The 25064-nt window shown below is 53.0% G+C and overlaps 3 protein-coding genes across 3 annotated transcripts; 2 read left to right on the forward strand and 1 right to left on the reverse strand.

Annotated features, from left to right (window-relative positions):
* Positions 1 to 8551: 8551 nt before the first annotated feature.
* LRP88_07353 (uncharacterized protein) lies at positions 8552 to 9938 on the reverse strand (the record flags this gene model as incomplete). Its single annotated transcript, XM_083243883.1, has 3 exons — positions 8552 to 9046; positions 9100 to 9576; positions 9639 to 9938. 3 exons carry the CDS (start codon positions 9936 to 9938, stop codon positions 8552 to 8554), a joined length of 1272 nt encoding a protein of 423 aa, XP_083100318.1.
* Positions 9939 to 10797: 859 nt separating this feature from the next.
* LRP88_07354 (uncharacterized protein) lies at positions 10798 to 11884 on the forward strand (the record flags this gene model as incomplete). Its single annotated transcript, XM_083243884.1, has 2 exons — positions 10798 to 11170; positions 11247 to 11884. The coding sequence occupies 2 exons, from the start codon at positions 10798 to 10800 to the stop codon at positions 11882 to 11884; spliced, it is 1011 nt and encodes a 336-aa protein (XP_083100319.1).
* A 7088-nt stretch (positions 11885 to 18972) lies between these two features.
* On the forward strand, positions 18973 to 24693 carry LRP88_07355 (uncharacterized protein; the record flags this gene model as incomplete). The annotated part of the gene is made up of 8 exons (XM_083243885.1): positions 18973 to 19464; positions 19573 to 19737; positions 20036 to 20784; positions 20843 to 21054; positions 21659 to 22396; positions 23315 to 23690; positions 23792 to 24522; positions 24665 to 24693. 8 exons carry the CDS (start codon positions 18973 to 18975, stop codon positions 24691 to 24693), a joined length of 3492 nt encoding a protein of 1163 aa, XP_083100320.1.
* Positions 24694 to 25064: the final 371 nt, after the last annotated feature.

The raw sequence follows: 25064 nt of genomic DNA on the forward strand, positions 1-25064 counted from the left end.
TGCACTCGATCGGCGTCAACTTGCTCACATCCTTGAAAGCGATTATCCTTGCGCTCGGCCTCTGGGCTGCGGTGGCTCGCCGGCGATTGGGACTATCTGCGGCTTTATCCATTGCAGCATTTATATACGAAGCGCTAAGCAAGATGGAGATACCAGGCATGAGGAACGTGTTCCGGATGGCTGGGGTTCCGGAATCGGGGTACCGAATCTATCGTACCAGTCTATATTCGGGGTCGCGGCAGCCCCGTCAGGCGGCGTGGACAGAAGGAGGCAGGACTCACGGCACGCCTGCAGGCCATCTTCGTGGTCCCGGATGACATGAAGACACTGGCATGCGAAGGCCCGTTTATCACACCCCTGACTCCTATGCTTACGGCCCCGACCAGCTGGATATCATAGCGACTGACTCCGGCATCATCGAGGGCTACTCCCTGCCTCCGCTGGAGATGCAGGATATTGAACCCTTTGAGGAGCAGCACCAACTTGCTCTGGTTCTGCAAAAGACATCGAGTTCTTGGCCATTTTCTCACCCATCTGGGAGGCTGGAACGAATTCGGGTTCAATCAGGATTGTTTTCTACATAGACCCTGCTTCTAGCGGGACAAATCAGACGGATCCAACATTCAGAGAAGCTATTCGGGAAGCCGAAGGTATATTGGCGAGTCTGCCTTGCACCCAGGCGACACTGGTGACCGAGCACGAGCCTCTGCGTTCGGTGTTGAAGAAGCACATGCGATACAGTCAGCATCAGTATAGTAGGTGTCCCTCTGCACGCTCAGTGCTGAGCTATGGTGTTAAGCCCTCTGACCCCTTCATAGTAGTGGGAGAAAGTCTCCGGTCATACCGGGAAAAAGCCGGTCGATGTGGACTCCGGAGGCGTCCAGCGTCTGAGAGTCCTGGAGCGGCGGTTGAAATGCAGGTATCCCAACTACGCGAGGCTGACCAAGCAACAACGTCATGAATCGAGGTTCGGTCCATCGACCGACCGTCACCAGCTCTCAACAGCAGGTGTGGCTTAGGCGACAGAGGAGAGCAGGGCTTAGGTTCGACTATCCATCACCTAATCGTGTATACAGTAGATACCGAACTTGCCCATCCTCACACTGTCTCGGTCGATTTCGTCTCGGGAGGTAGTGGTTCACGGACCGCGGCTTGGCCGCGCGCCAGTAAGGGACCGTTAAGGCAGTTGAGTTTATTGAGAGCTGTAGTTCTGATCCACTCCCCGCTGTCGATTTGTGAGGTAATCGCATACATTGCCGCACCACTTCTAAGCCTAAAGGAAAAACCAAAAGGAGGCCATGAAGTTTGCAGTATCCCTACTCACAAAATACCGCACACCCGGCAGGTATCAAGTCCGATCTTCTGGTAGGAGCAGGCATCAAGATTAGCACCCAACAAGTCATCGGCCTGGGTTGCGAATCTCTATCATGGGTGGATCATCCGTTACTGTTAGAAACAAAATGACCCACTTCTTGGGGGGGCCTCGAGGAGGAATAGACACGAGGGGAATAGACACGAGGGGAATAGACACGAGGGGAATAGACACGAGGTTGAATTAAAGTTAAACTGCTGAGTCATAGGCAGCCTAGCCGAAAGGAGAAAGGCGTGTAACGATCATGTCGTCATGCATCTGTCACGCGACCCACTGATGATATGACATGGGTTAGGGTTAGAAACATCATCACGGCTGGTGACATCATCGTGTCGTACAGTACAGAGTAAAAAGAGCCAATTAGGCCCCTAGACACGATGGGGACTCCTACCTTCTGGGTGGCTTATCGACCTTTTTTTTTTTGGTATCACACATCGTGACGGGTCTGACGGGCCAAGTTTGTTCGAGCCTCGCGGGTACTGAGTCATGCATGCCATCCTCGCCTATCTTCGCCGGCGTATGTACGTATCAGTCCACAACTCATGACTCGGTCTAGCAAATGAAGTTCGCCTCAGTTTGCCAGGCACCCTCGGTCATCTCCTGATCCGAACTGGAGGGGGACACCCCGGCATCGCTGTACAACGAACGAACTACTTGGGAACGAAAGACCCGCCCTTGTTACACCATTGACAAACCTAACCCGCCACCACCCGCATAATTACGACGGTGTGATACTTGCAGGCTTGCAGCCCGGTGGGAGACGACTGGGTGGTGAATGTGAAACCGTTGGACCGAGAGACTTCCTACGCATGACGAGGAGATTATTGCAGCCGTGAGAGCCGAGCTGACGGTGATGATATGGAGCAAGAAGCTGTTCGAAAATAAAAGGGGAAGGGACTGCCGACAAATAACCCAGTCGTCTCTCGGGCCACGCCCAGCAGCCTTTCCAGTCGCGTTTCGTCACCTCCGCCACGTTTACTTCGTTTACCTCACCTGGCTCGTTAAGCCTACGGTATGGCCATTTAATTTCCATCTTTCTCCTCTCTCGGCGCTCGAGAACATGTTGCCTTGGGCTGACGAATATGTGCAAAGGTTCGGGATCTCCAGTTACCGCTTCGGGGCCAACCTGGAGCCTACCACTGCGACTGTGACACCCGCCGAGGACCCGTCTTCGGCCTGTAGTCTGTCGATGTGGTAAGGCTTCGCGGACGTCCGGTGTGGTGGTCGCTCAACACAACACCTCTAAGCCGAGCTCTCTCCTTTAAGGCCATCTTGATCCTCATTCTCCCTTCTCGCCGTTTCTGCGCAATTCCAAAACACGAGATCGTCAAACGCAGCCTGATCTACTCTACTTGTCTAACGCACCCCCGTTTACCAGCCCCTTCACATACACCTGCTGATCGTCCATGCTGGCTGGTCCGATGGACACCACAGCGCACAGCCCAGGCCGGCCGGATGGGTCTGTGTGCTGATGGAGAGATTCCCTGAAGTAGTTCTTCTTGCTGGCATCGCTCCTGTTACCATGCTGCCCTTTAGCCACCCCCATCTTGTTCATTTCCCTCCCTCTCCATCATGTTCCGCCCTGCGAAATGTATTGCCGTGATCGGCCGTGGACGCTGAGGCCAGCTGCGCCACCTCGCCGCCGCCGTCATCGGGCCCTACAGACAGGACAGGCCTTCAGCACGACGATCGCGCCGAGCCCGATAAACCGTCGACCTCTTCCTGTTTTGCGAATTGCGGCAGGTCCCCTCAGGATGCGACCCAATTGCGATAACTACACAGGACTGTGGGATCGAGAATGTCGGGTTTGGTGCGAGTGTCGAGGGTGATGTGCACGTTCCTCCGGGCGAATGGGGCGACAGCGCACCATCGAAATGGTCAGTCAAGGCTTCGAAAGTCCGACATCCAAGGTAGGCATGGCCGGGATCTGCTCCTCGAACTGGCTGCTCACTTATGTCTACGTCTTCTTGCCGGCGATTAGCAACCGCCGAACGTGCATCGCAGCGGGAACGTGTTCCAGAGTGATCAATACCCTTCTCCATCTGCTCTCTAAAGATCGGCGCTAAAACGGCCTTAGCAGATACAAAAGCGTTTTCCCCTCTACCAAACAACACTCTGCCAAGTATCATTGGCACGATCCGATAGCGGTTTCGCCTCTATAAACAGCTTTACCTGTGCGTTACCAATTCCAACTACGGGAAGTGTCTTCTGGCTCAGTTATCCCATCAAGGGCCGGGCTTCAACTATAACAAAGAATAAGACACCGACCACGGGAACGACGATCCCCATTGCGGCATTGCCAAAGGAACCGTAGGTTGGGACCTTGACGTGAACATTGCTCTCCTTGCATGCGCTGACTGAACTCGGCCGCAAACATAGGTGGCCAAGTTTCACACCTCTCTCCGAACGCAAAGGAATTTTCAACCACCGCCGTAGCCTCGAACATGGTCTCACAATCAAGCTTTTCCGGTTTTTAGACGAGGTTTTTGACAGCCAGTATCCGAATTACCCGTACGCGTTCTTCTCGATTTTTGTTTAACGGCTACTTTGTCCTTATTGATCTGACAAACCTCAAAGGTCACTCGTTATCGTTTGCTTCAGGCCTCTCTCTGGGGTTGCGTTGCTCGTGCCGTCACGGGTTTCGCGCCGTCACGGGTTACAAGACTGAACCATCTTCTTGGGTGAAGAAAACTTGTTTGGGCCGGGGGCTCTATTCTTAATCTCAACGCGTGACTATAATCGCTTGAGTGGCATTAAAAAAACCACAATTGTCGGGTCATGTCGCGTGGTCAGACTGGGGGCTCTTCAATCAGCTGCTGTACTTGATGCATCACTAGCAGATCTTGGTGGGGCAGGAACTCTTGATCGTCATCTTTGACTACTCCTTCAGGACGAAGCCGATGATGGAGGAAGTCTTGCTGGCCCGGGGACGCCTGGGTCACGGAGACTTCTGCATCTTCGTATCGGGCATTAGGCGCTTGTGTGACGACGGTTATGCATCGCCTTGATGGTCCAGATTACCCATTTGGCCATCCATAGCGAGAAAGGGGACGCCCAGACTCGCCCACATGCCCGAATTTCGTCCTTTGGCGCACATGACAGACAAGGGAAAGCATCACCGGGGTGATCTTTTGCCAACGCGATGACAATAACCGCGGGTACCGGGGATTTCTGCCACGACGACCCAATATAAATTGCTGGTAAATGCCGCAGGACCATCACGTCGGGCCAGGGGGCTAGTGGGTTGACCCATATACCGTTTTTGCATGCTGGGGGCTCTTGTTACTGCAATCTGCTGAACCATCTGCGAATGGCCTTTGGTTTTTCTCGGGTGACTCCGAATGTCATACTTACGGCTGTAGAACCCTGTGAACATGGCGGGATAACTCTCGGAGCCGGTGTCCCTTGGAGAGGGCGGAAGTGGCTTGGAGGGGTTGGGGGGCTTGGGCATTTGCGGAGAGGGTGAGATGAGTATCGTTTGTCTGGGTGGATGGTTAGCGTGTAAATTGGTGAGCGGGTGAGCAGGGATTTAAAAGACCTGGCGTTGAGTGGCGAACCAATGTATGTACTATAGATGGTCACAGGCCAGAAGCGTGAATAAAAAAAAATAAAATAAAAAAAAAGAGGGAAAAAAATCACAACTATTCCATCGATGGTTCCCCAGAGATAATTCAGGTATACGGCGTTGGCATTCGATGCCGCCGCGTGTGGACAACTATGTCTTTTCACCATGGTGGCTCATATCCTCTTTTAGAGTCGTTATTGATGATAATGAGAATGATTTAGGGGTTACTGCGTTTTTACATGACGTCAGTACGTCAGAAATAGCCGGGTTGAAATAGAACAATCGCTGTCTCACAAACCTGTTATCCCAAGGATTATACATTTCGCTTGTTTTACCTTGTTAGCACTGCTAATCCCAGGTCGATCTGTCGATCTCGTGATGCCTGCACATATATGACCTTGCCAGCCCTAGGCTTGATTTCAGTACAGAGCAAGGCACAGCCTACCTTCTTCAGGGTCTCTATCTGCTCCTGTATCTATTGATTGCCAGTCATGTGCCCTACTCGTACTGAGAACCCTTCCTCCGCCGAGATGGATTCGCTTGACCATCTAGTTGCTTGGGCAAAAGCAAACAAGATTCAACTCGACGGCATCGCGCCTGAGGAAATTCCTTACCGCGGCGTAGGTTTTGTTGCGACTCGCAAGCTGGAGGTAAATGCCGTCCCTCATTGCTGTCTGAAGCACTAATCCGTCTTCCAGGAGGGAACGGTTGTTCTCCAAGTTCCTAATGACCAGGCACACACCATTTCCAGCATTCCGAAGCATATCCGGACGGAACTTGCTGAGTCTTCAGTCACTTGCCAGCTCGCCGTTGAAGTTGCCGAAAACCTCCTCGCCGGCAAAAAAAAGCCTTGGTGCTATCTGAACAAGCTGCCAGCCGAGCTCGAGCGAAACCATCCACTGCTGTGGCCAGTGGCCGTCCAAACGAGGCTGCCTCCTCAGACCCAACGGATGCTCGAAGGAGTGATCCGCAATTATCAAGACGGCTTATCGGAGAAGCAAGCAAAATTCAAACATCTCCCGGACGAGCTTTTTTTACATGCTTGGATAATCGTCCATTCACGGTTATTCTGTTCCCCTGAAGAGCCAAGAGAGCATCTTCCAGATGGAGAAGGATGTGCTCTGCTACCGCTGGCAGAGATGTTTAACCACTCCACTGATGGGTGCATGTTATCTTTTGAAAGTGATGGGTACCAGTTCACTACCACCCGCTCTTATGAGCGCGGTGAAGAGGTCTGTCTCCCTTACGGCAAGGAAATCACGAACGATACTCTACTGACCATATATGGCTTTCTCCTGGATAAAAATCCACATGACTTTGTCCTCATTGACGAGCTCATGGTGGACGCGCTGGGGGAAAGGCAAAGCCATCAAGTATTGGAGGACGATAAGTGGCTGGGCTACAAACTTGCCGAGGATCCTGGCTTCTGCGAAATATCAGAGGCAGCGATACGCAGTCTGACGAATGAAGAGCAACTTGACATTTTTAACAAATGCAAGTTAGAAAGCTTCAGCGAAGATCAGGAGATGCTGGGTCATTATCCACTGCTCAAAAAAAGACGGGGGCAAATATCGGCAATTATAAACAAGGTGCTGGATAGAGTCAGCAGCTCCTGGAGTTGATCCTGAAGCTAGGGCTAGGTCACGGGGATTCTGTTTTGGTGAAGCCGGGCTACTACGAGTTAGATCTATCTCCTGCCATTCCTTCAATTTACCATGTGCCTACGCACCAAATCGTCATGGCGTGATCGAGTTTCGACATTGGTCAACCCAGCTTTAGCACTGGCTTGGTGCCTAATTTGGCACAGCAGCTTGCCTATATCCAGCGCCGTGTCCTCTTGGCCAGGCATACTTAAGAGTGCGCACGCCCAAGGCTTGGGAATAAGATCCATGGGACTCAGCGATCGAATCTCACCACGTCGTCTCTTTCGCCGGTCTCTGTGTTTCATTTCCATCGTTGCCCCCATCGCCAAGGCCACTGCCGTTCCCTGCCTTTCTGGAGATGCCGGCTCGGTCTGCGTTACCCCTCACGACCAGTACTCGAGCTCCGTCGGGGTCCTAGGCTGCAAGATCAACACTGACCGAGTTGCCTATTGGCCGGCTCCGGTTAGCTGTGATGACATTTGTCTGGAATTATCCCTGGATGACCGACGGCTTCTCATCCTCCAGATTGATCGGTCGGAGGGGGCTCATGACATTTCCTACGACGCGTGGAACTATCTAGTTTTCGGGAAGCCTGCCACGGACGAGCCGCATCAAGACGGTGGATTTCTGATGAAGCCCCAAGTTGTTCATCCTTCCAGATGTGAGCATCTTCTCAGCAACGGAAAACTGCCATTGAGTGCGGCCAATGGTATGAATTATCTGGCGTCGTGCCTTGTCAATCAGCCCACAAGCTGGGTCGCCCAAAATCACGTCCTATACAATATCTTTGATACTGCTTGCAAATTCGGGGTCGATGAAGAGTGTCAGCTCGACCTTGCCCTGAGCAATCAACCTCACTGCCCCAGCACGCTAGGGATTAATACGCCGCTTGATCTCAAAGTCGAAAACATTATCTATGGGACTGGTGAAAGGAAAAATTCTGCCTAAAAGGCTACGCCTGAGCCACTTCATAGCGAGGCAGGCTGTTGCTATAAGGGCATGGCCGTCGTTGTGCTCTGTTGGATGGGCTACGTTGAAAGGGTGAGGCGGCATATGATGCAGGCTATCTTAACCCGAGAGCTGCCATGATGCTGGTTATGACGAACTACATGGAGGATATATTAATGTAGTCTCTTTCAATTTCTTCCGTCTTACTGCCGCTGGGATCGCTTCCTCCTGAGGTGAGCTAGGCTTCTGTTGCTTCTAGCTACTGGACATGTGGTTTTGGTTGCCCAGCCTTTAACGCACGGCAGAGAGGAAGATAGGGCCACTGTGTTAACATTGGGATATGATGCTATGATTTTGTTTGACAATGGATTCTTTACTATAGTCGAAGCCCGGCCCTTGATGGGTTAACTGAGCCAGAAGATCGAGAGGAGCATAGTATGAGAAATCAACTTATGTTAGCAAGGGAGTCATGACAATGGTGTTACATATTTGGTGCCCAAGGCCCCCGGTCAACTAGTTACCCTAAACGTGCTCGATGCCAAGACAAGCCAGCACGCCACCAACTCTCCCCTGTAAATATTCTTCCCTTGGCGGCTGCTGTTAGCGCTGCGTTAGGGCAAGGTCAACCTTGCAGGCCACCTTGGCGGCTTCTGCGGTTGGGGCTATCGTAGCCCTAACAGCACCGCACAGCGGGAGCGAGGAGAGTTGACCCTGATGCGCACGAAGCTGCTGCGAAGAAGCTATCACAGCTCAACGACAAACCTGCCGACGGGCCCGCTCTCCGGGGAGCCCAGCGAACTGCTACCCCCGGCGCCTTGGGGACTGCTCGCGCCCATCGGCGGGTCCTGCGTGCCCGTCAGACGTCCAAAATTCGAATAAACACAAGCACGCCCTATTTGGCGATAAACGAAGCGTCACATCGTCCGGGGATAAAAGTGATCTAGCAAAGCCACTGCGATGTGCCTAATTATCCCACTCATCTAAAGAGCAATGGCAAGACGGATACTGAAATCCATGCCAATGCTAAGCAGCCCCCTTGGCTAATGAACCCAGTAGATTAACAACCTCATCTGCTGCAAGCTCGAACGGCTTCTCCAGATTGATCATCTTGATGCCCGACCCACTCGGCCTAAAAATGAGTGTGCCCTCCTGGTTTTCGACTTGGACGAACGTTTGTTTCGCGTCTCCAAACCCGGGCTTGAGAGCATATAGGAATGCTGTCAGGTCCGACATGGGGGCTTTTCTGTCTGCGTAGTCCTTATCCAGTGATACTTGGTTTCTCGCCATCTTGAGGGGCTCCTCGCCGCAGTTGAAGCCGAGGCATCTTCTTTCCATTGTTGGACCGCCTTCTTTCTTGAGTCCGACGAGAGAGTACCGGGCATTTTGTGCACTATGCGATGGGACTACCACAAAGTCGGCGAAGTCGCGAAAGTGCTCGAAGACGAATTCAGCGGCTTTGGGGTTCAAAGCAATGTTGAACTGGTTGGGGAATGAGTTCAGCGCCAGGTCGCATGTTCCCTGTATACATCAATTAGAAGGTGCTTAGGAGAAACGACTCTCGGGGTACCCACAATTTGCAGATGGCATTTGACCTTGTCAGCGACGCCTTTGTTGATGAACCGCTGAAGAATTCCGAGAGACGCGCCACCGAGGAATAGCACGCTCTCTGCAGATTTGATGGTTTCACAGAGCGAGTCAAGCTCGAGTTGCTTAACCGAGTTTCCGACGCCTCCAATTTCCTTCTCCGCTGTCTTTGTGCAGGTCTTGTACCACTCTCTGAGGCTGCCTAGTCGCTGCGGTAGCGGCTCATCCATGATGTCTCCGTAGCGAAGAAGTTCTTTTTCGCTGCGAGCGACCAGCTCCTCTTGTCGGTGGAAGAAGAGATTCACTGGGTTGTGGACTTCTTCAAAGCCGTCGAGATCAATGAAAACCTCGACAGGAGCGTGAAGCCATTCATTTAGCGCCGCTGCGTGATCCCAAGCGACAAGTTCTCTGTGTAAGAATGCATCTTCTTTGGGCCCGTAATCAGGCTTGATGGCTAGGCGAAGCTGTGGTAGAAAAATTCATGTCAGCCTCAATATTTGCGCCATCCAACAAACTCCTCACTCACAGTTTCTTTGTCCTCTTCGCTCAGTTCTGGGACGCTTTGTACATCCTTTTCAGTCAAAAGACCGCCGAGAAGCACCTTGAAGGGCTTTCCATGATCTGGGAAATGCTTGATGATGAGCTTTAAACAACGGCTCTGCTGCTCAGCCGACTTGTTCAATCCCAGGGATACCTGACGAGGCTCAAAAATCCAGATGATGCGCGTATTGGACTCCCTGGACGTGGCTCTGATGACAGCTCTCTGGGCAGCCCAGTTATCAGAGTCGATCGAGTCATTGTAGAGAATGGTGATACGTTCCCCCATGGCTACTACAGCGTCTTGTTTTTTCTTTGCGATGGGCGCTGGGGACGGGATTGAAAGAGTTGAGATGCTTTATCACATCGCAAGCAAAAGGCGAATGCCTCTTGATTATATATCTAGCCATAGGCTACTTTACGCTAATGTTTACCCATTCAGATAGAATAAGGGGAGTGGCTGTGCCGCCGGCTACGGGGCGGAGCCATAGAATATTGCACAGGCCAGTGGCCCGAGTGATTGCTGCCTGCCTTTGAATTTCTTGTCTGATCCTTGGATGTCTGACGTCTCGGCGACTAGCCAATGGATGAATAGTTACTGCCTGGAATATGCAGGCCGTATCTAGAACGTCATGGATGCAGGGGCACCTTGAGCGCCGCCGTGTTTCGATGGCTGGTTAGATGCTTAGGACCCTCCTCACGCCTCGAATTGGCATGGAGATTTGATTCTGCCTCATGCACGCATGTCCCCACTCTGGCAAGAGCAATTCTTCGGGCCACTCAACGAATGCTATTCTGGATCTGGATAACCGGCAGCGACATGAGCACAACGTGAGCACAACGTGAGCACAACATGAGCACAACATGCGCAAGGGGGGGGGGAGGTGCCGTCTGCTGGGACAATTCAACGTTATGGACCGTGAGATTCTGCCGCGAGTATAACATAAGCTCTGAAAAATGAGAAGATGGTGTACCGTAGGCTCCCGCTGCTATTGAGGTATAGTATTGATGGTCTGGCCGCGGAATTTCGTATGAGACCATGGTCCTCTTCAGGGGGTCTTGGTTAATTACAGATCATACCCGGACCGAAGGACTTCTCAAGATTTCATACACCAAGAACATTGAGAGAAAACCACGTCTCATACTCGATGAGGCCCGCCAATCGACGCCGCTGGGCCATTGGGGCGGGTGTCATCACCGTTGCCTTCATTCTTTTCCAGCTCCATAGTGACAACCGCACCTCGGTAATGACGCCATTCCCTGCCAATGTCGACATTGACTGGTCTCGCTTCGCCTACACTCTATACGCCACGGATAGCGAATATCTCTGCAGCTCAGTCATGATCCTCGAGGCATTGCATCGCCTTTCGAGTCGCGCAGACCGTGTAGTCATGTATCCCTCTGAGATGCTTCGCTTAGAGAATGCCGAAAGTAGCGATGCCCGCCTTCTGACAAAGGCTCGTGACGACTACAAAGCGAAGCTCGTCCCTATCACCGTCCTGCACAGACGTGGCGCGGATAGTGAGTTGCAGCCTATTTAATATTTGCGTACGCGTGCCCCAAACAAGAGCATCACTAATGCTGCTGCGATCCCCAGGCACGTGGGCAGACTCGTACACCAAGCTCCTGGCTTTCAATCAGACTCGATACCGCCGTGTACTCTCCTTAGACTCCGACTCCGTCTTGCTGAAGGATATGGACGAGTTGTTCTTCCTCCCGCCAGCGCCGATAGCCATGCCACGAGCGTACTGGCTACTCCCGGACAGCGAGACTCTTTCCTCTCACCTCATGCTAATTGAACCTTCTCAAGCGGAGTTCGCCCGCGTCATGGAGAGGGTGGGTTTAACTACAGGCAGTGAATATGACATGGAGATCGTCAACCAACTCTATCGCAGGAGCTCCATCATCCTCCCGCACCGTCCATACGGTATGTTGACGGGTGAGTTTCGTAGCGAGAACCACACCTTGTATCTCGGCTCCGATCGTGAACTGTGGGACGCCTTGGCGGCGTATCACGAAGCCAAGCTCATCCACTTTTCCGACTGGCCAATCCCCAAGCCTTGGCTGTATATACCCGAGAAGCTGCGCCTGGATATGCAGCCAGGGTGTATCGAGACCCGGGCCGGAGCTGAAGACTGCACGTCGAGGGATGTATGGAACCTATTGTACTCGTCTTTTAAGAGGAAGCGCAAGGTGATGAAGAACCCCCCTGAACCTTTTCCCTCCATGCTCTAATACACCAGCAGGAAATTTGTGGCTAAAGGGATGTTATTATCACGGAGGATTCTCACCCTCCTCGCCCTTGCATCGGCCGAGTGCGTGTTGCTGTTTAGCCTGCCGAAATACCATCGTTCTTTTCTTAGCAAGGGGATAACTTTCATAAATCCATCTCCTACGGTGTTCTCTGGTACAGTACATAGAAACCGGTTATTCCCATCGGTACTTGACGGAGCCATGTGTAGGTTTTGTTTAGCGGCGGCCTTCTTCCGGGGCCAGGTCCTGGGATGGATGGGTACCTGGCCTCGATCCTAGTAGATAAGATTTGTTACTGTGGTTCAAACCTTGTGAGGAGGGGCAGCAAACTTCTGTCGATACCATGTTAGGAACCCCCTGCTTATAAATGTGGCACTGCACACAAATAAGTATTGAGTGCGGAACTAATAAGAATCAACCAAGCCCACCCTATAGCCGGGCCGTGTCGCAACCCCCCAGCTTCCTCGACTGTCAACGCCGAGGTAGTACGTGTACGGAGACATCCTCATACTCCTCTCGCTATAGAGCAGTGAAGACGATGGACGGAAGCAAGATTCTCCAAGCGTCGCCAAGTATGTCGTTTGACCCATCGGTGGGCGCGGGGAGAGTTCTAACGATGAGCCGAAAGACAGGCGCGGAAGAATTGACAAGGGGGATCCGGCAGAGCCCAGGTTGACGCCCTGGAGAACGACATGTTTTGATGATGGCCCGTGCTTGGTGGTGAAGAAGGAAAGAGTCCCCCTTGAGGTAAGATATCAAATCGTGTTCAACGCGAATGCGCTGGCTTTCCAAGCCATCCAGCGCCGCCTGGCAGAGAGAGGGTGGGATCTTGGTTATAGCACATTGGGGCCCGTGGAAGCGGCCGTGTTTCTGAGGCGTCAATGTATTATAGTGCCAGCACACACTGCTGGCGAATTCCCTGATGTTTTGAACACCTTGAGGGTCTATCTCGCATCTTGAGCTTCTGGCCCCCTGGGAGTGAGGACGGCATTATCATAGGGATGAAAAGTCCGTTACGGGGGTCCTAATGTTGATATTACAGTTAATAACCGCTGGCCTGTTCGGCCTTACAACACCAACCGCTGCACCCGTAAGTAGCCAACGCACATGACGAGTGCCCATGATTTTAAAATGCTTCCCTGGTTACTGCATGTGTAGTTTGTTCCTCATTGCGTCCCGCTACTGACATGTTGGCTATTGGTTATAATATATTACTACGTAATCACCACCGGCTATATTCCGTCTCGCATAAACTAAATGGCACCCCATGGCATATATATAAGCTCTTGGAAATTCTCATTGCTGTGGCCATATTCTTTCTCTTGCCATCGTTCTTTATACCCAATACGGTCAAGAGCACGGACATCTCCCTCTTTCACAATGCTTTGGGATTTGAGAAGTAATGACCTATACAGTGTCAACATGGGTAAAGCACACCATCGAACTCGCCACATCTCAGTGAAAGTCACTGATTTTCACATTACTGGACACGGAGTGAAGACCACTCATATTGACGGTGAACCTCTTGGCCGTCCAGCAAGCAGCCTATTCGAAATTCGCCGCGTGCATCAGAAAGCTCTGCAAACTGCTGAATCGGAGCCTCTGTTGGGCCGGGCCGAAAAGCCTTCCCTGGGGATTGGTACGGACCGTGTAGCCAAGTTTCCTCCTGGAATAGGTCTCTACGTGCAAACACAGGAGACGCTATACATCTGGTTGCTTCGAATCTAGAGATGCATCTTGCACGGGGTTCCTACAACTATCACGAAAGAACTACCTGCTCAGCATGATGACTACCATTACATCATCGCTCGCAGTGGGGCGCAGTTAGCGCCAGATGTTCTAAACACAGTATACCTTTGAGAACGCCCTGAACGACTTCCGGAGCAACGTTGTACTGTTAATGAGGATCCGTAGCCTGGTTGAGTGAGGATGTACTGGAGCGACCGGAGCGAGATATCGAAGTTGATCACTCACACTGGCTTGACAGGACGCTGACTGTAAGCTACTTATCAGGACCAGATAGTACTTTGTTATACAGCTAGTAATAGACTGCACACTTATCGCAGCTGACCATTCGGTCCGCTATGACCTAATGACCAAGTAGATTTAAGTACCCAAAAGTCTCAACGAGCCTCTGTGTGCAAAGAGGAAGATGCCTGTGCTCTCAACGGTAGCATCTCTTGTTGTGGGTGGTTAAGTACATAAAGGAAAAGTCGTACTGTACCTACCAATAACTTTGACCTGTTGTGGCTGATGACGACTGAAGCCACTTTATCAGGCTAGGAGTCCAAATGGTAGGCGGGCGTGCTGGATTTGCAGCTTCCAGTCTCTGCCGATGCATATATGTCACGTCCGACGTCTCTAACGGGCAAGTAGCTGTCCATTGGCTAGCCTTGGCGTCTCTGGCCGCCTCTGCCCTGATATCGCTCTTTGGAGGCTCCGCGGAGCGAGCGGTAATACTATCATGGTGTCATCTTGTACACGAGACACACCATTCCATCTGATGTTTCAATAGCTACTTCCACAAAAGATCAATAGTTAGTTAGGTTACGGTGTTTTACAGTATTGGGTTCTATATATACAAATAGATATGCGAGGGCAGAGTGCCTTTATGTGTATTTAGATCCGCCATTTTATTTAGAGCTATTTTCTCAAGGTTATGGTCGACTCAGCCAAGAGCCGAGCGAGCGTGTGCATGACTATCGCGGCATTGTAGTCTCAGCTGTCGATATAAACCATCTCGGTTAACCCACCAAGGCCCGGGCTTCAACTACAACAAAGACCATATTATTAACACATCATAGCATCATATCCTAATGCTACTGTATCGTCTCCGTCGCACTTATCCGCATTTTCCCTCCCCGTATCCCTGCAAGTCCCATCAGGGGCTGCATCGCTCCCAGACACTACTCAACGTCAACCAACGAGAACGACAATGAGCGGGAACAGGGCTGTACCTTGGAAATTGACTTGCAGCTTTGTACCTAGCTCCTGAAACCCCCACGGGGATTGTTTCACAGGGAGATGCAGCATAAATAGCCATCCACCCCCCTGGCAAGTTCGGTCGCGGTCTCTTCAATCTCCATGCTCATTGACTTTGACTTCTCTCGATAGTGACGTCAGAGCGACCGCGACACTCAATATGTCAAACACGGCGATAACTCCTCCCTTGGCCGGGCTGCCTGCGGAGGTCTTGGGCATGATCATGGATAATGTTGAGTCTCCCCTTGAGCATAATCAACCACGGACGCCTTCCTCCACAACTCTCGCAAGTGCAGGCTGCTCACGATGCCAGGTCACCATCGTCAGAGATCTCAAATCCCTCACTGAGGTTTCCAAGGGGCTCCGGGCTGTTGCCTTGCCCAGGCTCTGGTCCTCGATTGATATTAGACCCCGAGGCGGACCCAAATGTCGGCATGTCCTTCACGACTTGAGGTTGATCTGCCCTTCCCAAACCTCGTTGAGATTGACAAAGCGCCTCCGCTTTAAGGCTGATTTTGACTTTCACAGCTTCCATCGGTGCCCTCATTTTAGCGAAGACAACTTCGCAGATTCGTACCACGAACTCGACAGCCCAGACGGCTCTGTGTCAAGCTGCGATACGTCACTTGATTCAACCAAAGACGCACTCCCTCACCCTGGGTGGTTCAGCCAGCTGGCTCGTACCGCTGAGATGATCCTTGGCATGTTTGCTGATAACCAGCTGACAAGTTTCAGGTATGGCTTAGCTGAGGCATCCGGGCCAGGCATGCATACGGCGTTGCTAAAGATAAACGCAGTTGGGATATGGGAACGTGCATCCCGGAAGGAGTTCTTGGCCCCAGGGGAATAATCAACTTGCGACAGGCATCGCTCGAGTCGGTGAGCCTGACGACGGACTGGCAGTGCCACCGCGAGCATTCTTTCTGGCATGAATCCGATTGCGGTCAACAGTCCGTGATCAGCCTCCACGGGCTGATGAACCTCAAGAGGTTTCGGTGGAGGGCGCCACACGAGGAGAACATATACGCCTTGTCGTGTGTGATCAACAACAACAGGCAACACCTCGAGGTGCTCGAGCTGGACCTCATCGACTGGAGTAGCTCTATTGGCCGGCAGTTCCAGTATGGGGAAACGGCGGCAGTCGACTGCCAGCTTCTCAGCCATCTCTTTCTTCCTTCGCCAAGCCCGGCAGAACCTCTCTTCCCCAACTTGCAGGAGCTATCCCTCTCGGAGTGCGCCATTGGACCCGAATTGACTCTTTCGGTCAATTTCGAGGTTCTGCAGTCTCTCAGGCTGCGCGGGTGCCCAGGGTGGCGTGGCTTCCTGGGAAGGATAGTGGCGATGCGGATCCCACTGACGATCAAGTCATTTGAGTTGCTTGTGCCCAGGGACAAGAGCATGGGAACCGCGGGACAGGGCCAGATCGTTGCTCGCTTCCTGGCTTCGTTTAGCCGGCTCGAGGAGCTTTACCTTCTTATTGCTCCTCCGTGGTTTCCCAAGCCCGATTTCTGGACCGCCGTTGCAGCACATCAGCGTACACTTCGGAGGTGCATCATGGACGGCTTATGGGAACAGGTCCCGAGTCATCGAAGGCTCGAGGTCCCCCACCTGAGTCAGCCTGGCGGTTGCTTGCCATTCGATCCGCTGGGCGTTCTGGACCTTGAGTGTGTCGGTTTGATTCAAGAACCTGGCTGTTTGGTAAGCGCCGCATCCTTTTCCAACCATGCAGTCAAGCTCCGTTGTTCTAGTGAGACGTCTGAGTGCTAATATGAGCGCGCTATTGCAGAGAGCCATGCTGCAGCCGTTTGCGTCCAAGTCCTGCCTCAAAGTCATCCACATTCGTCAAGGTTACGTTTTGCCTTGGCGCGATCAAGTGTGGGTCTGGGAGAAATCCGTAGCCCCTGACCACCCCAACGAAGAACAGGGCCCAGATGCCCGTGCGACAGACCCGGGCGCACTTCTCCGGAAGGTGATGTTCCCACATTACTGTTACGAAAAAGAGATATTCCGGCTGCAAGAAGACTTCTGCTGCCTTGTCGAGTGGGCGTTTGGGCCTGAAGGAATACGGTCCCTGCAGACGATTGCCATAGGAGACTACTCGCCAGCCTTTGATCAGTTAGAAAGTCAAATTTTCATCCAGAGAGACTTGACAGAGGGTATTGTTATCGTCGAGAGGGGCTCTGACCGCTGGATATATGCTTTCGAGGAGCACAAGTTATTCTTGCAGTCATGCCCGAAGATAAGACTGCTGTAGACGAGTTTGGTTGAGTTTGGTCCAGTTACAAGTTAGCTGGGGAACAGCAGAAGAACAAGGTCTGCAGATAAATAATCGAAAGATCTGGAAGGGAGAAATCGTGAGCCTGGTGCGTCAAACTTTCTATTTTCCACCCCGCCAGTCGCCAACATGACCTCGAAGCAGTCCCCGAGAACATGCCTGGCCGTCTATTATGGACATGGCCCAGGTGATGTCTACAACTTCGTCAAAAGGCTCTCTGGCTCGCAAGGCTGCCTGATGCAGGATGGCAGAAATAAGGAGCTAGTGATAGCTCGGAGAGCCATCTCGGCGGACTCCCTGGACATCTTCCGTACAAGGCATGACGGCATTGCCTCGATTGAGTGCGTGTTCGATAATGCCTTTGAAAAGGTTCTTATCCAAGAATATCTAGAACTTGATCTACTCCAGCTGCGTCCTCTCACCGAGGTCGAACTGGCAAGCTCAGTCTCACAGGTACGAGACAGCCCCTGCGCACGGCCCACAACGCAGATGGTCCCTTTCTAATGAGAAAGCCGCAGGTCATCGGCGCATTTGACTACCTTGCCCGCTTATGTCCACAGTTGGTGGTCGACGAAGTCCGTGTATCCCTGACAGGGAAGGTGAAGCTAGGTATGGTTCAGGATTGCTATTCGTGTTGGACCCTCAATTGCTGCTTGCCCCAAGCCCTTCCCAGTTGCAGCTTAGCGACTAATCACATCGGCAGTTCTTGATTTCGGCTTTAGGCCTCGTTACTTAGGCCCCACCACCGACAGACACTGGCACAAGGCCTTCTTCGACTTGGTGGAGTCTCTGAAACCTGGCAGCATCTCGTTCTTGGGCCACGCCTTTTTTCGGTGCATCGCTCCGGATAAAATGCCTCCTTCGGATGTATGCGAATGGGAACGATCTCCAAGGCAGATAGACTAACAAACTCGTTAGCATGGCTTTCTTCTCCTTCGCTCCCAAGGGCCACGCGGCCTGGTCCTCACCGTGAGAAGGGCGTGCGGGGTTCGGTTGGCGGGCTCGCCAGATGACCCATCAGCGCGCAGCAGGAGTGTCTGAGAGCGGATATGTGACATCTACCCCGGCAGCGCAAGTGGCAGACGACTTGAACGTCAAGGCTGCATGTTGGGTGGCAAGAGGTACAGCAGATGCGAAGAGAAGATGGTAAACAGTGAGAGAATATGCGGGTTAGATCGAAAAGGCGTACTAAGCTAGAGGAGAGGCTCGGTGAGAATGCCAGGTGATCAGATGCTTCTACGCCCACATGCTGATAGTTGGTTGGCATGGAGAGAAGAGGACCAGAGCAGCTTGTCAGGAACATATAACTGCCCCGCTTGGCATGCTGTTGGATACTGGAAGGCAGATATGTACCAAGTCTCGCCTGGACTATTCGCGTTAGTTTCGTTATAATTCTGTACCCAGGTCTTACGTCACACAACCATATAGACCTAGGGACCGAACAAAGTTCATTACGCATAGCACACTCATACGTCATGGCATCGCTTCTTCCAATAGATATCCGAGTAGTGGCGCGAATAGAGCTGGCAGGTATAGGGAAGCACCATGGGAGTCAGGCAGGGCCAGGTATGAGCTCATAGGTACGTTTTCGAGGCTCACCCATGATGGGATCACTGCATGCCTATAAGTATAACTTCCCTATACCTGCCTGCTATACTCCTGCGCAGTATATTTTATCTTTCTCTTTGCAGCCGATCCGTCCATCAAAATATTCACCCATCAATAGCTTCTTCTCGTGATAGAAGGAAGTCAACGATCTCTGCGTTGACAGCGCCTGGACTATTGGATATCGCTTTCCGACTCGCATCCAACAATGCCGGACCCCAACGAGAAGGGCCATGAGAACGCCCCCCGGCTTCATTCTTTGGCCACCCATGCCAGTGGTGTCGAACCGCGCGTGCCTTTTAAAAGCACCCTGCTGACCGCCTCCGCTACTGTCGGCGGCCTCCTGCTAGGGTACGAAGCTGGCAGCACTATCGGCGTCATCCGGTCTCGCGCTTTCATCGAGGCTATAGAGGGCAGCGATACCCCCAAACTCACCAAAGGCCATATCGCACTCATCATTTCCGTCTTTTTCTGTGGTTCTTCGGTCGGCTCGATCGTCGGCGGCTACCAAGCTGAAATGACTGGCCCACGGTGGACCGTCATCTCCGGCAGTGTGGTCTACTCGCTCGGGGTTCTCATTCAAATGATGATAGATGTCGGGGGATGCGATGCTCTCGGATCCATCGTTGCCGGCCGGGTGCTTGCGGGGTTCGGCGCTGGAGCTATCTCGACAGGCGCTGTCCTCTATCTGTCAGAAACCGTAAGTGGCGTATGGTCTTTTACCTTACCACCTTCGACGAGGGCGTGTTGCACGCTTCTGTCTTTTCAATGCAACTCGCCTGGCTGATAACGTCTCCCACGTCTCTAGTGCCCCTGCAAGCTTCGTGGAGCCCTCATTGGCGCCTTCCAGTGGTGCATTGCCATCGGCTTCCTGGTCGCTTCTATCATCGTCTATTCTCACGATGGCTATGATGGCGCCAGCCTCTATCGTATTCTGATTGGCCTCCAATTCCCCTGGCCGGTCATTCTAGGGGTCAGATTCTTTTTTCTACCAGAGTCTCCTCGGTTCCTAGTCCGCAAGGGTAAAATAAGGGAAGCGCGCGCCTGCTTGGCTCATATACGTGGGCTCGGCGACGACAATGGAGACGTACGAGACGAACTGTTTGAAATCATCCTTGAGAGAGACCACAATCCACCGAGTAGCCGTCCTTTCGGCCATTGGGTGCGGAGTAGTTTCGGGAAGACGGATGGCATTCTCACCCATCCGTCAACGGTCGGCATAATGACGCAGACAATGCGAGAGTGGTATGTCGTCTTCTCTGTGTGCTTAGCAGTACATCCCTCTTGCTCTCGTCAGCAAATCGGGCCTCGTGCTTTTCTTCCGAAATCCCGGGTTGCGACCAAAGCTGACTGACGGCAGGTCCGGCAATACCTTTGTCTTGTACTACATAACTCCTCTTCTTGAGTCTACTGGCGTTGTCGACGACTCACTCCTCATCACCCTCATCTTGGCCATTGTCAGCGTCTGCTCTGTGCCCATCTCGTTGTGGGCCATCGAATACTTTGGCCGACGTCAAGTCCTCATCGCCGGTGCCTCGGGCATGATGCTTTGCCACTTCCTTACCGCCATCGTCGGTGTCGCCGCTGGCCTCGACAAGACGCACGAGGAGGAAGGCATCGATGGCGTACGTTGGGTCGCCGAGGACAAACCAGCCATCAGGGCACAGATTGCGATGGTGGCCGTCTTTGTCTTCCTTTTCGCGAGCAGCTGGGGACCAGCTGCGTGGGCGGTCACGGGCGAGATATTCCCTTCTCACTCGCGATCAAGCGGTGTGGCTTTCAGTATTGCCGCGCAGCAGCTGTGGAAACTCGTCATAACCGTTGCGGCTACGTACGTCATTGGAGAAGATCATCGGCATGGACAATCAGCAGCATTCTTCTTATGGGGAGGGCTCTGCTTGGCTGCCCTCGCCTACGCTTATCGATTCGTCCCCGAAGCAAAGGGTTTGACACTTGAACAGGTGGTCCTAATGCTGCAAACGGAGGGGGCTCGCAGCTCAGCCAACTGGGAGCCCGATCGGTATCGCCCGGCGCCATCGGCCATCAGAGCGATCATTGACCAGGCGGATGGGTTCTAGAGGCGGTGGTTTATGCGCAGAATTTGGCATGATGGAAGGAGCTGGCAATGCCAAGCTGCAAAGAGAAACACAGCGCCGCATCATGGCTTGCAGTTGCCGGTTGCTGGACGAACGCGGCGATACCATGGCCATGCTATTTGCCTCTGTGACTGGTGGCTTCCACATCGCCGATATCAGGAACAACACCGTCAATAACCACAAGTACCAGATTCGTTACCTTCCTCCCCATCTTGTATATTCACTATCCGCCACTGTGAGGGCTAGATTTAGGCAGCAATTGTGAGTGGATGTAAAGTGTTACGCACTATCTGGTTGGGGTTTCGATGAGCTCTATCATAGCTAGCCTCGCCCTTTATAAAGTTCTCCCTGGTTTTTTTTTTTTTCCCTGACACGCGTCTAGTGTCACATATCCGTTATTGTTATGCCAAATCGGAACCTATTAGCGGCAGCTGATTGCGTATCGAGACACACCGGTGCCGTCGCCATTCTGCGTAGCTGATGGCATTCTTGAAAGTGACGATGCTATTTTCAGTCCAAACAAACGAGGTTTTCTATATAGTCCTCTTCACCTCTAGCCCCGCCTGCCTTTTCTCTCAGAAGCACGGACTTCACGTTATAGAAGTGCAACAGTACACATGGCCAGCAGCAGGTGGATGACTTTCGGAGAGCAATGTGGCACGATGACTTCTGACCTCACCCCATTGCTAGGGGAGATAGTAGACAGCTTACACGGGAACTTGAACCCTACGTTGATTCATTTCGTTGGTAACGCGTCTTGCCGTAGCCTGCGAGAACACATTGGGTCACCAACGCTAGATGACGGCAGTGTTCATCTTCAATTGTACCCGGGGAAGGCTCGGAGCGGCTGGGGCTCCGCCGAGCGGGCCATTTGCGCCTTCGGCTCCGCCGTCGCAAAGGAGGTCAGCGTAGAGGAGCATAACCATGGACACGTTATCGAATGGGACCAGGGCCCTCAAGCACCGCACCGCCTTGCGACCATCTACAGTCGGCTCTTGAGCCCGTTTTTCGACGTCGTTTGCATTTTCCTTTCCAGTTTCCCCTCTATTGATGCTTTCGGCGATTATTTGGCGTCCTGGGTTTCAGCCCATGCCACACATAATAGCAAAGGTGCTTTGAACATCATGCCACGCCTAGTGGTTGTGGTGGAGGAAACCACGGGATCCGGTGCTCCGGGCAGCGGTCACAAAACCACCATCGACCCGACCAAGCTCAAAGAACTGCTCCAGGAGCAGACTCTGCGCAAGGCGGGGGTTCCCGTCGATGAGGCGTTCTGTGCTCTTCATGTAAGATTACTCTCCGCCGACACTTGCGTTCTGCGAGGCCGTCAATACATGAAACTTTTGAATTTTCTTCTTGATCAAGGCTCGTCTGCGCGACGAGATAAGAGGCGGCAGCGAACCGACTTCGACGCCCGTAATCTGGTGGACTTGTTCGGCCAGGCGTATCGCTGTTTGCTCGCAAACAGTACTTTTGACCCTTTAGCTGCATCGCGGAGACGCGAGCCCATCCCCCCACAGTCCGATGAGCGAATCGGTATGTTCTTGTCGGCGTTGGGGGCTGACAAGGCGCTGCCCTTTCTGGCGTCCGCTATGCACCTGCATGCATATCCGGAAGGCTCACACAGTAAGGGGGCCTGCAATCTCTGAGCATGCGGGAATCGCACAAGACGATGAGCCCCGGCCACCGCCTTGGCCTAGCCTTCTACAAGTCCCAGGCCCGAGCCATCATCTCTGCGGTTCAGGTGTATCATTGCTCCAACCTAGGGTACCCAGGCTAACTCTTGAATACCTGCAGGGTTTTCGTTTCTCCAACTATTCAACGTCCTGTACAGGTCGATATGGAGGCGCGCGGCTCAGGCAGCCGGGCTCGGTGCCCGCTCCCAGGGGTTTCTAGAGCATCAATTGGTGCCTGCGGAATCGAGTCTACCGGATGGTCCAGTGCAGCTTGCCCGCCGGCATCTACGTTTGACTAAACAGCTTCACACCGACTTGAAAAATCTCAAGAATAATGCATACTGCCCCCTCTGCATTCTCCGCAGGCCTGAATACCCGCTCCCATGTGGCCATATGTACTGCGAGCCAGATCTCCGCCTCATCGGCCAACCGGTTGCTAAAGACACTATCGCCGTAACACAGTGCGTTCTCTGCCGTCAGACAATGACGGCGGTCGTGTTTCGGTTTCGAAACAAGTCAAGAGGTATCAGAGTGCTTGCCCTTGATGGGGGCGGGGTCAGGGGCATCATGCTGTTGGAATGCCTGAGGGTGCTTGAATCAATGGTCCAGTTTTACCTCCCAGGCATGCCCATAATCGAACTCTTTGACGTTTGTGCGGGTACGAGTTCAGGTAAAGCATGCTGGCTTGCTAGATCCCGGTGCGCACGCGGCAGTAGTCAAGTCGAGCGATGCACACGCGGTTGGCTCACTGTAGGGGCTTAGCTAACTCTGGCTCAAGGAGGCATCTGCGTCTTGACGCTGGCCCATAAGGGCACCCCCGTTAGAGAAGCCATCCGGTCGTTCGAGAGGCTCAGCCGGCGCGTTTTCGCCAAGCAATCGATTTGGAGGCGAGCACTCAACGTGCTGTTTCATGGGTCCCTGTACTGCAACAAGGCGATCAACGAAGCGCTCACGCTCCACTACGGTGATGGCACCCTGTCAGATTACTCGCCCGCTACGGCTCGCGGCGCCAAGCTGGTTATAACTGCGAAGGGCACGCCGTGCAAGGACTATGTTTTAAGTAATTTCAACGGCGTCGGTGACGACCATGCGCGTGATGATTACGAGCATGCTTTGCCAGCGCCCCGATCGCGGGGCGTAGCAACTTGGGAGGCGTACGTCTTAGAAGGACATTTCATCCCCTCGTTTTATCGCACCCGTGAACCTTCTTCCTGCAATATTCTTCCCCTGGCTAATCTTGTCGCCATTTTTCTAGTGCCCGAGCTACGAGCGCCGCTCCCGGATTCTTCACGCCTCACACTATTGACGGTGTGGGCACATTCCAGGACGGTGGTCTATGGCAGAACAACCCACTAGCTGTGGCCCTATCGGAAGCTCGTGCCATCTGGCAGTCAATGACCTGGCCAGATGTCTGCCTGTCCATCGGCACCGGCTCTCAAAGAAATCCCAAAACTCAGTCCCCAGGGCTCGACATGTCGCGCCAGGCCTCCACCAGCCCCGCGGCGGATTGCTCCAGGGAGGAACAAGCCGCTCAACCTGGCTGGCGCTGGAAAGTCAGCCTTGTTGCCGTTTTCCTCAGAGTGATCTACGCGTTGATGGACACCCCGACCATGGATGGTGATAAGTGTCACCATTACGTCTCCCGCGGAGCCCCCGCCAGTGACTCGACCAACGCACGGATAGTTAGACTCAACGCTGACCTTGGCGTAGCAGCTCCGAGGCTTGATGATCTCTCCTGCATGGATGATCTAAGGCAGGAGGCGATAAGGCAGTACCAACATAACCCACAACTTCAACAAACCGCAGACCTGCTCATCTCAAGCCTGTTTTATCTGGAGATCATTGACCGGCCAGCACGTCACGGCGATCATGTGACCTTTCAGGGTCGGATTCTGTGCGATATCGCGCCGGGGGAGCAACTACAGCGACTCATCCAGGTCCTGCAAGAGTACGAGTCCAAGTTTGAGGTCAACAGTCGCGCCATAAGTATACATGAGGTGAAGACGCAGAGGCTGATGCACAGCGGCTTTGAATTACCCGTGAATGGAACTGTGGCCGGGCTCGGGGTAAAGTTCGAAGTCTGTTTGGTCCAGAATCGAGATGGAGTAAAGACCAGGCAGCGAATCAGCCGGTCGCCTTTCAGCCTTGAAGACGTGATGGAGTTCCAAGGCTGGGACTGCCCATTGGTGCGGAGGCCCACGAAAGGCGGGAAAAGAAAACGAGGTCACAATATCTGCCGGACAGGCCGCGCCAAGCGCGCCAAGCGCGCGAGGGCGTAGGAGATTATTACGGGCAACTACAAGGCCTGCCTCGTAGCTCAGCCGTGTATAAAAAGTATTTTCGTCTCTAGTCTTGTAATAATCCATCCAGCCAAGCACAACATTTACAACTCCAGAGGTGCACTAATGGATAGGCATACCTTTGGCTCTGACAGGCACGCCCTTTACGGCCTGGCGGGAGAGCCAAAGATCTCTAGCCCTCTCCTCTCCCAAAAGGCATGCGCACCCTTGTCAGGCTGGTTATCGGCC

Source organism: Fusarium phalaenopsidis (genome assembly GCF_050370095.1).
Source record: "Fusarium phalaenopsidis strain FUZ10S chromosome Unknown contig_32300, whole genome shotgun sequence".
NCBI classification, from domain to species: domain Eukaryota; kingdom Fungi; phylum Ascomycota; class Sordariomycetes; order Hypocreales; family Nectriaceae; genus Fusarium; species Fusarium phalaenopsidis.